Here is a 16,067-nt window from a genome sequence, read left to right on the forward strand (position 1 = left end):
ACATCTGAGGATCCTGGGATTATATTCATTGGAGTTTAGGAGGTTGAGGGGAGATCTAATCGAAACCTACAAGATAATAAATGCTTAGATAGGGTGGACGTAGGGAAGTTGTTTCCATTAGTAGGGGAGACTAGGACCCGTGGGCACTGCCTTAGAATAAAAGGGAGTCACTTTAGAACAGAGATGAGAAGAAATTTCTTCAGCCAGAGAGTGGTGGGTCTGTGGAATTCATTGCCACAGAGGGCGGTGGAGGCCGGGACATTGAGTGTCTTTAAGACAGAAGTTGATAAATTCTTGATTTCTCGAGGAATTAAAAGCTATGGGGAGAGCGGGTAAATGGAGTTGAAATCAGCCATGATTGAATGGTGGAGTGGACTCAATGGGCCGAATGGCCTTACTTCCACTCCTATGTCTTATGGTCTTATAGTGCCGGGTTCAATTCCAATGGAGGTGGGTGATGATATAAGACAGGCCCTCCACAATTGGAAAGAATGTGGAGACAGCACAAGGGCTGCTGAGTGACAACGTCCACCTCAGCACACTGGGATTTTGTTGCAGTTACAATAAAATAAAAAAAATAAAAAGCCCTTGCTCCTCACAGCCCCAACCTTCTATACTCTCCCCATGGCCCATCCATGCCTTGTAATGACCCAACTTACTCCTATTCCCTCACCCAACCACACCAAACCATTGTACTCTCCATTCCAAACCATGCCCTTCTGCCCACCCCCATGACCCGTCATACCCTCAGTGCTAAGCTATGTCCCTCTTCCAACTATTCCTCCATGATCCCTCATTCTCTCCATACTTTCCACGGCAGCACGGTAGGGCAGTGTTAGCACTGTTGTTTCATAGCGCCAGGGACCCTGGTTCGATTCCTGGCTTGGGTCACTGTCTGTGCGAGTCTGCACCTTCACCCCGTGTCTGTGTAGGTTTCCTCCGGTTTCTCCCACAAGGGACGTGCTTGTTAGGTGAATTGGATATTCTGAATTCTCCCTCTGTGTACCCAAATAGGCACCGGAGTGTGGATACTAGGGGATTTTCACAGTAATTTCATTGCAGTGTTAATGTAAACCTACTTGTGACATTAATAAATATTATTATTCACAAGCCAAGGTATGTCCGTGTCTATTCATCCACTGTACTCCCTACACAAAATCAATAAACCTTATAGTAACAACAGAATGTGTGTAACCGTTTTTTGTAAGTCATTATTTTATAACTTCCTGCTTTCAAAATAATTCCTTTCACAACAGCCCTATAAAGATGTCAATCATCCAGGTCTTTCAAAGTATCAATAGCTGAAATTGCAAACAATTAAAACCTCTTTATCTTGTATAAATATATATTGTGCTGTTGATAGAAAAGATTAAGAATGTACAATCAGGCTTTAATGAGAGGCCAGAGATCTAGGATCATGGCACAGTTGGGTCTTATGCTTTAAAAGGGTCCCCCGCCCAGAATATAGTTCATGACTTCTCTTTTTTTCATAGAATGTAAAGTGCAGAAGGAGGGCATTCGGCCCATCGAGTCTGTACCAGCTCTTGGAAAGAACTTAAGCCCACACCTCCAACCTATCCCCGTAAACCAGTAACCCCACCTAACCCAAGGACAATTTAACATGGCCAATCCACCTAACCTGCACATCTTTGGACTGTGGGAGGAAACCGGAGGAAATAGGTTTGCTGGGTATGGATGTGCAAGAGGGCTTCACTGTAAAATCTTTAATGAAGTCTTGCCAGTGACAGTGAAGCATTTATTGATTGGTTTTAGAAAATAAAAGATATTTTCCTTACTCACTGAAGTCACGTAAATACACAGCTGCATAATGATCAATCTACCTGTAAGATGGGATTGCTTGTTTACTTTTACTGCATCTGCCTTTCTTGGTGTCCATAATATGGAGACTGTCCTGCTGAAAGTGCCTACTGCCATACTCTGTATATTATTTAATCATCTATATTTCTTCTTTGATGATCAGCTCCTCAAAACTGCCTTTGCTTAATTCTACTATCACTGCTCCGAATGTTGCTACCACATCAATAGAAATAGATTAAAAGTGATTGCAGTAGCCTAGTGATTATGGTACTGTGCTCAAGCCATTAGTTCAAATCGAACCATGACAAATTGTAAAAATTGCATCCAATAAATATGGTAATTTAGAGCTGGAATCAGAAATGATCATAACAGCTACTGTGAAATTCTAGCTGGCCTATTAATGATCTTCCATTTCGCCATGGTCTAGCCTACATGTGACTCCAGTCCCACTGTATATGGCAGGTGCATAATGCCCTTAGGTGGTCCAACTATTCAGATGTCAGGGAAATTACAGAGGGGTAATGGTTTAGCACAAGGGGCTGGTTTAGCACACTGGGCTAAATCGCTGGCTTTTAAAGCAGGCCAAGGCAGGCTAGCAGCACGGTTCAATTCCCATACCAGCCTCCCCGACCAGGCGCTGGAATGTGGCGACTAGGGGCTTTTCACAGTAACTTCATTTGAAGCCTACTTGTGACAATAAGCGATTTTCATTTCATTTTTCAATGAACACAGCTTTGTCGTATCACATGCACTGAGAACAAAACCTAAAAATGTTTTTCCCCTCTGTTCTTAAATTATGATCATTAGCGTACCTCAGAGGATCCTATTCCCTATGTAAACACTACATCTCAGTGATGTTATGCACAGGCATAGGATCAATATGTTGACAACTGAACTCTGCTTGTGCTGTCAGTCTGAGAGTTCAACACTTGTTGTGGATAAATTAGTTGCTGCGTTTCTTACACTTTAGTGAGTACACTGCAAAAGAACACCATCGGCTGTGAAGCACTTGGGCAGTGCTGAGATCACCAATGGCACTATATATATATTTTTGTTTTCCTTTCAATTCTTTTTTTTCTATCAAGATGCAAAAACTTCCAATTGAATGCCAAATCCACCTTCTTTGGGCTTCCCCCAAAATCTCTGTCCTCTCGTCACTAACACCCAAGTTGCTCATTCATCTGAAGCAGAGGTGCAACTTTGGTAACCCGTTCAACCTTGTTCAAAGTTCACATCTGTTCTATCAAAACTTACTTTCACCTCTGGCACACTGATTCTTCCATCCTTACCTCAAAACATACTTCCAAAACTCTTACCTGCATCTTTGTTACCCCCACACCCTACTTGTGCAACACCTACCTCCAGAGATTTACAAACTCCAACTTGGCCAAACCTCTGTCACAATTGTCCTGTGCTATGCCAAACCAGTCACCTGGTCGCCCATCAACACTATTCTCAGAAATCTCCATTGGCACCTTAAAATGAATTTAAAGATCAATGAACAACACATTACCTCTCAGTGATGTTATGCAGCCTGCACCAGCCTCCCCGAACAGGCGCCGGAATGTGGCGACTAGGGGCTTTTCACAGTAACTTCATTTGAAGCCTACTTGTGAGAATAAGCGATTTTCATTTCATTTTTTTATTATTCCGCTAAAGCAAATCTGAGTTCCTTCAAGTAATTTAAGTTCAATTATTATTAAGTAAACAAAAGCTCAGGTTAAAGTTTTGTTGTTTGATCTGGAAGCTTTGCAGATTGGAATGCACTTACCTGTAACTGTCATGTTATATTGGAAACAGTCATGGAGATGTACAAAGCTTTCATAGGTTTCAGTTGCATGCAATCTACACATGAGCATCATGACCTATGCGTAAATGTCAGTATGAAGCAATAATTGTTCCTCATCAGACACCTCTGGATGTAACAGCAGTTTTGTCTCGAATTGAGCATTGTAGTTCCATTAAAATCCAGCACAAGCTTGTGGGGTATATTAAAATCTGAACATGATTCAGTACAAAAATATAAATGCTTGTAAATAGACCTACAACACTAGGATTGTAACAGTGGGAAATGAATATCCAGGCAATGAAAGACACTGCACTGATACGCTAAACATGTTCAGTTTATAACAAGTTGGCAGTCCTAGCATTGCATTCATAAATAATTCTTTTATGACATTACAACAGGGTAATTGGAGTGCAATACCCAAGTGTTTGCATATCTAGCTCAAAAGCAATGTTAACAACGTAAAGAAAAGATAGTGGTGTGTGAGGGAGCAAGTGGTGGGGATGTTACGCTTTCTCTGGTGATTATAAGGATCAAAGTAGAAATTAGTTCTGAACTTCTAAACCAATACCCAGCAAGTGGTTCTTTTCTCAACTTGATAGATGTTATTCCAAGATTATGAAAGTGATTGGTAAAATATAGAGACGTTAAATGTAGAGAAAACACACTTTTAGGGAAAAGTCTAAAACTAGGAATCATAAATATAAGTAGTCATCAGGAAATTCAGGGGATGACTCTTTACTCAGAGTGGTTAGACTGCAGAACTCACCACCACAAAGTATAGTTGAGTTGAAAAGCACAGATGCAATGAAAGAAAAGCTAGAATGATACGGAAGATAGAAAGGACGAGGTGATAAGAGTTAAACAGGAGCATAAACACTGGTATGAACCAATAGTGTAAATCGTCCTGCAAATTCGATATAATAATAATTCTTTGTAAAAAGTTTAAAACAAGAGCACAATACCACCCAAATAGGATTGCTCAGTGGAGCTTTCCCATGTGACCGGCTTGGCAATTGGGCCTAAAGATGAGATTTGTGTCACATGTACTAATAGAAGGTGCTCTTCTGAGATAAGGTAGTAATGCCTCGTCAAATCAAGAGCAATGTCCCACAAGGCTCTTCTCACCTCAGGAGGGCTGAGATGTGGACAGCATTTCATTCCATAATGCTCACTACCATAATTCAGTTAAACAGTTTAATTCAGTTTATTTAAAGTCTGTAACTTTAGTACCAGTATTTATCTGTAGATATATTGCATGAATTTCAAGTTTGAAAAACCCAAAGCAAACAATCGACCGCTACTCACCTTTAAACAGCTGAAAATGCAGATTTGTTGTATTAATTGCTTTAATTTCCATCTCGGTAACATCTCATGACTTCACCCATCTCAGCTCACGTGCTGCAATAAGCCTCATTCATACCTTTGTTATGTCTAAACTTGACTATACCACTGCGCTCGAGTGGTCTTCCAAATTCTACTCTCTATAATTTGAGATCAGCCAAACTCAGCTACCTCTGTTTTACCTCACACCTATCACCGCTTCTGATCTACATTGTTTCCTGATCAAGCAATGCCGCGAAAATTCTAATCCTTATTTTCAAGTCCCTCCATGGCCTCGTCCCTCCCTATCTCTGTATACTTTAGCTCCACAACCCTCCAAGCTATCTGCGATCATCGAATTTTGGTTTCTTTAGCATCTCCTATTTTATTCCTTCAGTTGCCGGCACTAATCTCCGGAATTCTCTCATTGAGGTGATTGTCTCTTTAAGGGCAACAAAGAAGTGTAAGGGTTACATGGCTTAGGGGAACCAATCGGGACTCAGAATGGGTATTCACCCCAGGAGATGAAGTCCTCTCATAGGCTGGAGGACGAGGTACAGCTGTGCTGGCTGCTGCACTGTTGTAGTTCTTCTTATTAATAAATCCTTTTGTGCTTCTAATTAAGTCCGTTAAAGTGCATCATTACACTCCCTGAACCTCTACACCTCGCTTTCCTCCTTTAAGACATTCCTTAAAAATTATGTCTTGACCAAGTTTTTGGTTAGCTACTTATGTGCTGTCGAATAGGGGCGGCACGGTAGTTAGCATAGTTGCTTCACAGCTCCAGGGTCCCAGTTCGATTCCCGGCTTGGGTCACTGCCTGTGCGGAGTCTGCATGTTCTCCCCATGTCTGCGTGGGTTTCCTCCCACAGTCCAAAGATGTGCAGGTTAGGTGGATTGGCCATGTTAAATTGTCCTTGGGTTAGGTGGGGTTACTGGTTTCCAGGGATAGTGTGGAGGTGTGGCCTTAAGTGGGGTGTTCTTTCCAAGAGCTGGTGTAGACTCGATGGGCCGAATGACCTCCTTCTGCACTGTAAATTCCATGAATTCTGTTTTATAATGAAGCGCCTTGGGATATTTAAAGGTGTTGTATAAATGTAAATTGTTGTTACATAGTACGAGAAAAAGGACCAGCTGACTAAAATCACTTACTTCGCAGGACAGGGACTTCTCAAACACACACACACCCTGAGCCACCTCCTCCACATCCACACCCAATACACCTTCATGCCTTCTTCTAACTGGGCAAGACGGCACCACTGAAATCTAGATCTAAATCAAAGTTGTTGTTTGGTGATTAAATTCTTATGCCTTGCTAACTGTAATGGTTCTATGAGGAGCAAATTTGGGCACTCTTAAATTAGTTGTTAAAAGATCCAAGTTCACCTCACAGAACATAATCGGCATTTTGTACTAAACCACCAGTGTTATTCAGGCAGGCCTTAAATATGCCTGTAGGAATTGGGAAACTTGAGGTTTGCTCTAACTCCGAGTAAGACTAAAAAACTGTGTAAAGGCAAAGTGCAGGGAGCTTTACTCTGTACCTAATTCACATTATATCTAACTTGGGATTGCTCAATATTGGTTTCATAGCATTAATGACACTATAGTTGAATAAAATTCATTTTTAGGAAATAAATGAATTCCAAAATATGGGGGAGTGGGAAGAGGAAGATAATTGCATAGTCATTTTAACAGCAGCGAAGACCATTCAAGCTTTGCAATGGAAGTATTTATTGTAACTCGGAACATTCTTCTCATTCATTTGGAACAGTTCATGTTACTTTCAATATAGACTTGAACTAGCTTACATTCATTGAACAACTTAAGAAAATACCTTCATTTATATAGGATAGTTTAGGCACACTTCAATGAATTGCAGCCAAGTAAAAATCAATGCCTTGACAGACTTCACACTGGAAGAAAAATGAAAAAATGCAAAAGACGTCCTAAAACAAACTAATGTATCTGTCTGATTGGCTTCCTTCTGGATCCTGGAGTCAACTATAACTTTCCATTTGCGAAAGCTGCCTCCTGGAACTGAGGAACATAGGTTTTGAAGTAAGCCCTGATGAATACAAAAGAGAGGGAGCAGTGGTTAAAAATGAAGAGCACAAGGACATACAAAAGATAATTAAATCTTTGATGACTTAAACTTTACTACATATATTTAAAAAACTCTCATTTAAAAACAAATATATTACTAAACATTTTTTGATAAGTACAAAACAGTAAAACAAGAAAAACAGACCCAAAGAGACAACAATGCCGCCTTGCTCCCCGGAGGCCCCCTCCCCCAAGCAGAAACTTATAGCCAAGTTCCGCACACATGAGTACGACCTCAACCGAGACCTTGGATTCATGTCACCCCCCACCATCTGGCCTGGGCTTGCAAAATCCTACAACTGTTCTGGCTTGAGACAATTTACACTTCTTTAACTTGTGATTATCCCTCTCTCCAGTTGCTCCGTCTGGATCAGTAAGATTAATTACCTGCAAAGACTCGCATTCAAAGTATCGTCTTACATCATTGACTTTGTCTATATATATGTTTCTGGAACCCATCTCTTCATTCACCTGAGGAAGGAGCTGTGCTCCGAAAGCTAGTGATTACCAGGAAGCCTGATTCCGTTTCTACAACTAGTCAGGTCCAATGACATCCTTTTGGGAATGCAAAAGGAATGAGTCGACATGCCTACCCAGGCACCTTCCTCTGAGGGCAATCTCACATATACTAACCAGAATGGATGTGACTGTCAGCAGGCGTATTATCTGACCCTGGGCAATTCCTCTGCAACTCAAATGGCTCTGTCAAGGGAAGGTTTGGGCCCTGTAATTATAGAAACACCACCAGAACCATACCTTTTGGTACCCGACCCTTGTTCGCAATGGTTCCTACTGGCTTTGTGGGACACTTCCTGTTGATTGGACAGGGACCTGCACCATTGGCAATATTATCCCCGAGGCCTTCGGGGTCAAACACCTTGCCATTCATTCCCTCCATAACCACCTGGGACCTCTGGGGCATCCTAAAAGATTGATCTCGAATCCACTGGTTATTCGTAATACCGGTTTCACCAGTTTGTACGGGCCCTAATCCCAGGTCTGGGAATCTCGGAATTAGAAAGGACTATCATTAACATCTCTGCTACTATGGAAATCATGGAGACCAGAACGTGGATGCCATTCAGGGGTTGCAATCAGAAATTCAATCCCTCTCTAAGGTGATACTCCAAAATCGAATAGCTCTTGATTTCCTATTGGCAGCACAAGGGGGAGTCTGTGCAGCCATGAACAAATCTTGCTGCTTTTAGGTCAATGAGGACCAAAGAATGCTACTTTGAAGCCTACTTGTGCCAATAAGCGATTTTCATTTCATTTTCATGGATACAGAACTGGCTAGGTCATAGAAGGCAGAGGGTAGCAATGGAAGGGTGCTTTTCTGATTGGAGGGCTGTAACCAGTGGTGTTCCGCAGGGATCAGTGCTGAGACCTTTGCTGTTTGTGGTATATATAAATGATTTGTAGGAAAATGTAACTGGTCTGATTAGTAAGTTTGCAGACGACACAAAGGTTGGTGGAATTGCGGATAGCGATGAGGACTGTCAGAGGATACAGCAGGATTTCGATTGTTTGGAGACTTGGGCGGAGAGATGGCAGATGGAGTTTAATCCAGACAAATGTGAGGTAATGCGTTTTGGAAGGTCAAATGCAGGTAGGGAATATACAGTGAATGGTAGAACCCTCAAGAGTATTGAAAGTCAGAGAGATCTAGGTGTAGATGTCCACAGGTCACTGAAAGGGGCAACACAGGTGGAGAAGGTAGTCAAGAAGGCATGCCTGCCTTCATTGGCCGGGGCATTGAGTATAAGAATTGGCAAGTCATGTTGCAGCTGTATAGAACCTTAGTTAGGCCACACTTGGAGTATAGTGTTCAATTCTGGTCGCCACACTACCAGAGGATGTGGAGGCTTTAGAGCGGGTGCAGAAGAGATTTACCAGAATGTTGCCTGGTATGGAGGGCATTAGCTATGAGGTGCGGTTGAATAAACTCAGTTTGTTCTCACTGGAACGACGGAGGTTGAGGGGTGACCTGATAGAGGTCTACAAAATTATGAGGGGCATAGACAGAGTGGATAGTCAGAGGCTTTTCCCCAGGGTAGAGGGGTCAATTTCATAGGTTTAAGGTGAGAGGGGCAAGGTTTAGAGTAGATGTACGAGGCAAGTTTTTTACACAGAGGGTAGTGGGTGCCTGGAACTCGCTACCGGAGGAGGTGGTGGAAGCAGGGACGATAGTGAGATTTAAGGGGCATCTTGACAAATACATGAATAGGATGGGAATAGAGGGATATGGACCCAGGAAGTGTAGAAGATTGTAGTTTAGTCGGGCGGCATGGTCGGCACGGGCTTGGAGGGCCGAAGGGCCTGTTCCTGTGCTGTACATTTCTTTGTTCTTGTTGTTTGTATTTCATTTCATTTCATTTCAAAGAATCGAGATGGATGTGAGCAACAGACAGGAGCAAGTTCGCTTTTTCCATTCTGTGGCTCAAGAAAAGCCTTTTGATTGGTGGGGATGGCTCCCTGATATTGATGGGTGGTTTGGGGGATTTCGAAAGACCCTCCTCAAGTATCTCGGGATAGGCCTTGCCCTTCTCATTCTCCTCTGCATAATCGTACGGATCCTCCTTTGTTGCGTTCGCTCAGGCTGCCGATTAAGGACACTTAAAGCCCACTGGCTTTGCCCTCCATGTGCATATGTCAATAAAACTTGATCAAAGAGTTCCTGTGTCAGCCTTGCAATACTTCAACACCACCTATTGGATGGGACAAAGAACCCTAAAAAACTCTAATTTTATGTAAAACTGAAAATTAACAGTTTGTCATAAGAATTTCTCCTTCGGTTTTCCCTCCACCTTGAACACTTTTCTTCCTTTGAGGGAGCTAGCCCACTCTATTGTTATTCTTAATAATATGCAAAGATAAACATTTCTATTCTCTTGTTGGAAGACACATGCTTTCAGTCAAGTGATGACCCAACGGAGATTGAACCCCTTCTACAGTGAAGTCACAGGTAAAATGCCAATCCTGACATTCCATGGTTTAGCATGTTGGTACATAAATCAACTGCCTTTGTTCAAATACAAAAGATTTTGTAATTTTAATCAGATAGGGTGGTGGGAAAAACTTTACTGAAATCTACAAACTCCCTGAATTTTTTGCTAAAATTATTAGGAACTGGAACTTCAGCTGCAAATCTGCATCTATGTTACAAGGTTCAGATCATGGCCATCATTATCTAGGAAGTACAGAATAGGGGAAAGTTATCTCGGGCCTCACTTGTATATCTTATAACATCCTGCTCAAGAGTGATCCTACAACAAGCCTAGTAAAAGGTCACCTTAGTTAAGGAACCATTCAGGAAGACATAGAAAACAAAAAAAAAGGGTAAGAAAATATAAAAAATAATTAATCCCTCTCTCCAGAATTCAAAGACAGAGAAACAGATGGGAATGAATAAAGGGCACAAATGTCACGGAGTCTTGCTTCCTCCCATCTTGTTAAAGAACAGCTCTTGGTTATTCATCGAAGGACAATTTCCATGGAAATAGTTCTGCTCCTCCTCATTCACAGATGCACTGATAATGTATTGGTGGGGAAGCTGGGGGGATGGTGAATCGGAGAAAATGCATTCCCCTCCATGTACAAGTTGAAACTTTCTGCAACTTTTCCCTTCACTCCATAATTTACGCTATATAGATTGGCAGAAAGATAGACAATAGATATAATTCTACTTAAAATACATGATAATCAATTAACCCTATGCAAAATCTCCTATTGAGAAAAATTGAGTATTGAACATGATAACCACAAGAGTTCAAAACACCAAAGCAAATTAGTTCCACTGTGACAAAGGTGAAAAAGATAACTGAAAACGTACAGCTGATTTAAAACACTGGAATAGTGAAGTAAAAACCACATTACTCACAAACCTCTGCTAGGCTGGTATAAAACTGATCTTTCTTTATTACTATGAAGCATGCCCTGTTCCACACTGGAAACTGGCATTTTAAAAATAATTATTTGCAATTTCATTATAATAGCCCACTCACACTGATTTCTGGATTTAAAAAAACTCTCCTTATTTCTCTTCCACATGAAAATGAAATGAATGAAATGAAAATCGCTTGTCACAATTAGGCTTCAAATGAAGTTACTGTGAAAAGCCCCTAGTCGCCACATTCCGGCGCTTGTTCGGGGAGGCTGGTACGGGAATTGAACTGTGCTGCTGGCCTGCCTTAGTCTGCTTTAAAAGCCAGCGATTTAGCCCTGTGCTAAACTAGTCCCTACATACAGACTCAACATCAATTTCATAAACAATTATTATGGTCTCTTGTAATCTGAAGACACAACGCGAGCACCAAGCCAGCCTATTTCCTTCATTCATCTGAACATAAAGCAAATTATGTATTAACACAGGTAAAATTCGGTCCCAACTTCCATTAAAACAATTGAGGAGGGATTTGACTACAAATGCATTTGGTATCTCACTACATTAGAACATAAGGAATCAGAGTAGGTGGCTTATTGGCCCTTCAAGCCTGCTTTGCCAGTAAATAAGATCATGGTTGATAATTTCAAAACCATATTTTTGTTTACTTTGTTTCTTAATAAGTGGCATATTACTAATATTTACAGTTTTCCCTCAATGGGACTTGATTATTTAATTATCACCATTATTTTTCGGCACAAAAGATAAAACAGTGACAAAAAATAGACACCTCTGTATACAGTCAGATATGCAAATGCTAAAATATTTGTTTTAATTTGAAGTTACGGCATCATTTGATAGGGGGAAAAAATTGGAAACCAAAACAGGAAACAAGTAAAAGCAAAAGAATAGGACATTCTATGACTAAATTAGCTGTAGCAAACGGCATCAAAAATGGTCAGATTGTAAAATTAGAGCGAACTTTAAAATTGACTGAAACAGAACTAGTTAGTGAGATTTCTGTGAAATACACCTGGGGGAACTGAGAGTTATCAGAGCAGTGGACTTCAGCTGCTACTTCCTTTGCTGCATTCACTTTTCTGTCTCAGAGAATTGTAGACACCTCATTATATTCCAACACCAAATATTACAAGGAGAATGCCTGACGAACACTAAACCACAGAATGTTTTACTAATTCACAATCAAAATAATTATTTATCCTTAAATGCTACCACAGATGTCTGAATGCTGCAGGAGTTGTGTGTGGTATTTCCAACATGTAGGGCACGATTCAACTAAATGGGAACAAAGTCCCATAGCGAGTGCATTAAACCACATGTTTCCCAGCGCTTCCAGCGTTGAGAATCATAGAATTTACAGTGCAGAAGGAGGCCATTCTGCCTATCGAGTCTGCACCGGCCCTTACAAAGAGCATCCCACTCAAGTCATGTCTCCACCCTATCCCCATAACCTACTAACCCCCACTTAACCTTTTTGGACACCAAGGGCAATTTAGCATGGCCAATCCACCTAACCCACACATCTTTGGACTGTGGGAGGAAACCGGAGCACCCGGAGGAAACCCACGCGCACACGGGGAGGACGTGCAGACTCCGCACAGACAGTGACCTAAGCCGGGAATCGAACCTGGGACTCTGGAGCTGTGAAGCAACTGTGCTAACTACTATGCTACCCTGCTGCCCTAATGCACTCCCTCAAAAGCAAGAACACCTTTTCTCAGATGCACATGGCGATACAACACCACTCGCATTAAATAAGGGGCCTCAGCAGGGAACGCACGCCAGGGCCGCACATAGTCCTGTTTTCTACACCAAGAGATTGGGACATAATTTTTAATTAGCGTCCTGATCTCAGAGGCCCCCGACGGGTCCCCTGACCCACCCAAGCCCCAATGCATTATGGGAAGGTTCCAGGGCCGCCCTGCACCCCCCCCCCCCAACACCCGCGCAAGGAACCCCCGCCCGATCACCAGCGCACAAAAAATGGCAGTGCCAGGTTGCTACCCAACCCCTGGGCTGCATGCGTCGGACTGTCTAACACAGTGCATTTTCGGTGTCCCCCCCCCCCCCCCCCCCCCCCCCCCCCCCAAGCGTCAAGACCAGCAGCCCACGATCAACCATGGTGCCTGTTTCTCGATTTTTAAGAGCACAAGTGAGCCTCGCTTTCAGGAATTCCCCCGAAGGGAGGCGGAGAATACCGGGTCAGGCCAACGGAGTGGAACACATTGATGCCACTGCTGAGGTACCGGGGAATTGTGATACGGCTTGAAACCGGCGCCCACCACGATTTTGGCACCAAAACCGATTCTCCGCCCAATCGCGTTTCCTGATTCTGGCTTCCACCAATGGAGAAGCCCTCTTATAATGTTTTGGCCTCAACTGCTTTCTGTGGTAGAGAATTCACTACTCTCTGGTTGAGGAAACTCAGTCCTAAATGGTTTACCCGTATCCTTAGACTGTAACCCCTGGTTCTGGACTCCCCGCCATCGGGAACATCCTTCCTGCATCTAAACAGTCTTGTTCTGTAAGAACTTTACAGGTTTCTATGAGATTCCCCTTCATTCTTCTAAACTCTAGCGAATATAATCCTAACTAACTCAATCTCTTCTCATACGAGAGGAGATGCAATTATAGACCTAGTCTTGGGGAATGAAGAGGGGCAAGTGGGTGAAGTGACAGTTGGTGACCATATGGGGGATAGTGATCACAATTCAGTTAGATTCAGTATTACCAAGGAAAAGGACAGAGATAAAGCAGGAGTAAAAAATTTGAACTAGGGGAAGGCAAATTTTGTAGAAATGAGAAGGGACTTGGATGAGGTGGACTAGCCAGCACTGCTAGAGGATTATTCTGTGGAAAACCAGTGGGAAGCACTAAAAGGAGAGATCCTAAAGGTGCAAAATAGATGTATCCAAAAATAAGAGTTGTACTGCCTAATCTAAACACCCCTGGTTGTCTAGAGGAATATAGGGGAAGATCAAACAGGAAAAAAAACGTACGATACGTACAAAGGACTAAGCGCTGCAGATAGCCTAGACGGGTATAGCAAGTACAGTGACAAAGTCAAAAAGAAAATCAGGAAATCAAAGAGGGAATTAAAAAAGATTAGCAAGTAAAGTTAAAGAAATCCCAAAGATGTTTTACCAATATATTCATGGTAAAAGGTTAGTTAAGGAAAAAGTGGGACCTATCATGATACATGAATAGGATGGGAATAGAGGGATACTGACCCCGGAAGTGTAGAAGATTTTAATTTAGACGGGCAGCATGGTCGGCACGGGCTTGGAGGGCCGAAGGGCCTGTTCCTGTGCTGTACTTTTCTTTGTTCTTTGTTTTATCAGAGTTGAAGAGGGGAACATGTGTATAGATGCAGAGGGTGTGGGAAAGGTTTTAAATGAATATTTTGTCTCCCCGTTTACCAAGGAAATGGATGATACAGATATAGTAGTCCAGGAGGAACATTGTGAGATACTGGATGGGATAATAAAGAGGGAGGAAGTACTCGAAGGATTGAAATCTTTGAAAGTTGATAAGTCGCCAGGGCCAGATGGATTGTTTCCGAGGCTACTGAAGGAGGTCAGGAGTAGACCTAGGGGTGCACATCTCCAAAAATCTGTCCTGGTCCACCCACATTGACGCTACCACCAAGAAAGCACAACAGCGCCTATACTTCCTTAGGAAACTAAGGAAATTCGGCATGTCCACATTGACTCTTACCAACTTTTACAGATGCACCATAGAAAGCATCCTATCGGGCTGCATCACAGCCTGGTATGGCAACTGCTTGGCCCAGGACCGCAAGAATCTTCAGAGAGTCGTGAACACCACCCAGCCCATCACACGAACCTGCCTCCCATCCATTGACTCCATCTACACCTCCCGCTGCCTGGGGAAAGCGGGCAGTATAATCAAAGATCCCTCCCACCCGGCTTACTCACTCTTCCAACTTCTTCCATCGGGCAGGAGATACAGAAGTCTGAGAACACGCACGAACAGACTCAAAAACAGCTTCTTTCCCTCTGTCACCAGACTCCTAAATGACCCTCTTATGGACTGATTTCATTAACATTACACCCTGTATGCTTCATCCGATGCCAGTGCTTATGTAGTTACATTGTATATGTTGTGTTGCCCTATTATGTATATTCTTTTATTCCCTTTTCTTCTCATGTACTAAATGATCTTTTGAGCTGCTCGCAGAAAAATACTTTTCACTGTACCTCGGTACACGTGACAATAAACAAATCCAATCCAATCCAGATAGCAGATGCTTGGTGGATGATTTTCCAATCCTCACTAGACACAGGGGAGGTACCAGAAGACTTAAGAAATAGAAACGTGGTTCCATTGTTTAAAAGGGGATCGAAAGAAATCTCGAACAATTATAGGCCAATTAGTCTTACACTAGTGGTAGGCAAATTAGCAGAATCAATTCTGAGAGAAAGGATTAACTGTCACATAGAAAAACATGGACTAGTCAGAGATAGTCAGATTTGTTAAAGGAAGGTCTTGCCTCACAAATTTGATCAAATTCTTTGAGCACGTGACAAGGGTTGATGAAGGTAATGCAGTGGATGTGGTGTACATGGATTTTAGCAAGGCTTTTGACAAAGCCCATGGCCGATTGAACAAAGAACAAAGAAAGATACAGCACAGGAACAGGCCCTTCGGCCCTCCAAGCCCGTGCCGACCCTGCTGCCTGACTAAACTACAATCTTCTACACTTCCTGGGTCCGTATCCCTCTATTCCTATCCTATTCATGTATTTGTCAAGATGCCCCTTAAATGTCACGATCGTCCCTGCTTCCATCACCTCCTCCGGCAGCGAGTTCCAGGCACCCACTACCCTCCGTGTAAAACATTTGCCTCGTACATCTACTCTAAACCCTGCCCCTCGCACCTTAAACCTATGCCCCCTAGTAATTGACCCCTCTACCCTGGGGAAAAGCCTCTGACTATCCACTCTGTCTATGCCCCTCATAATTTTGTAGACCTCTATCAGGTCGCCCCTCAACCTCCGTCGTTCCAGTGAGAACAAACCGAGTTTATTCAACCGCTCCTCATAGCTAATGCCCTCCATACCAGGCAACATTCTGGTAAATCTCTTCTGCACCCTCTCTAAAGCCTCCA

General features: G+C 42.6%; 1 protein-coding gene across 4 annotated transcripts in view; it reads right to left on the reverse strand.

The window, feature by feature from the left end:
- Positions 1-6,637: 6,637 nt before the first annotated feature.
- The window catches only part of babam2 (BRISC and BRCA1 A complex member 2), a 374,337-nt gene continuing 364,907 nt past the window's right edge, over positions 6,638-16,067 (reverse strand). For all 4 annotated transcript variants that reach the window (XM_072500140.1, XM_072500137.1, XM_072500138.1 and 1 more), the window contains one exon: positions 6,638-6,995. In XM_072500140.1, coding sequence (XP_072356241.1) covers positions 6,928-6,995 — 68 coding nt within the window. In that variant the 3' untranslated portion in view covers positions 6,638-6,927. The remainder of the gene's footprint in view (positions 6,996-16,067) is intronic.

Source organism: Scyliorhinus torazame, chromosome 4, assembly GCF_047496885.1.
Source record: "Scyliorhinus torazame isolate Kashiwa2021f chromosome 4, sScyTor2.1, whole genome shotgun sequence".
NCBI classification, from domain to species: Eukaryota; Metazoa; Chordata; class Chondrichthyes; order Carcharhiniformes; family Scyliorhinidae; genus Scyliorhinus; species Scyliorhinus torazame.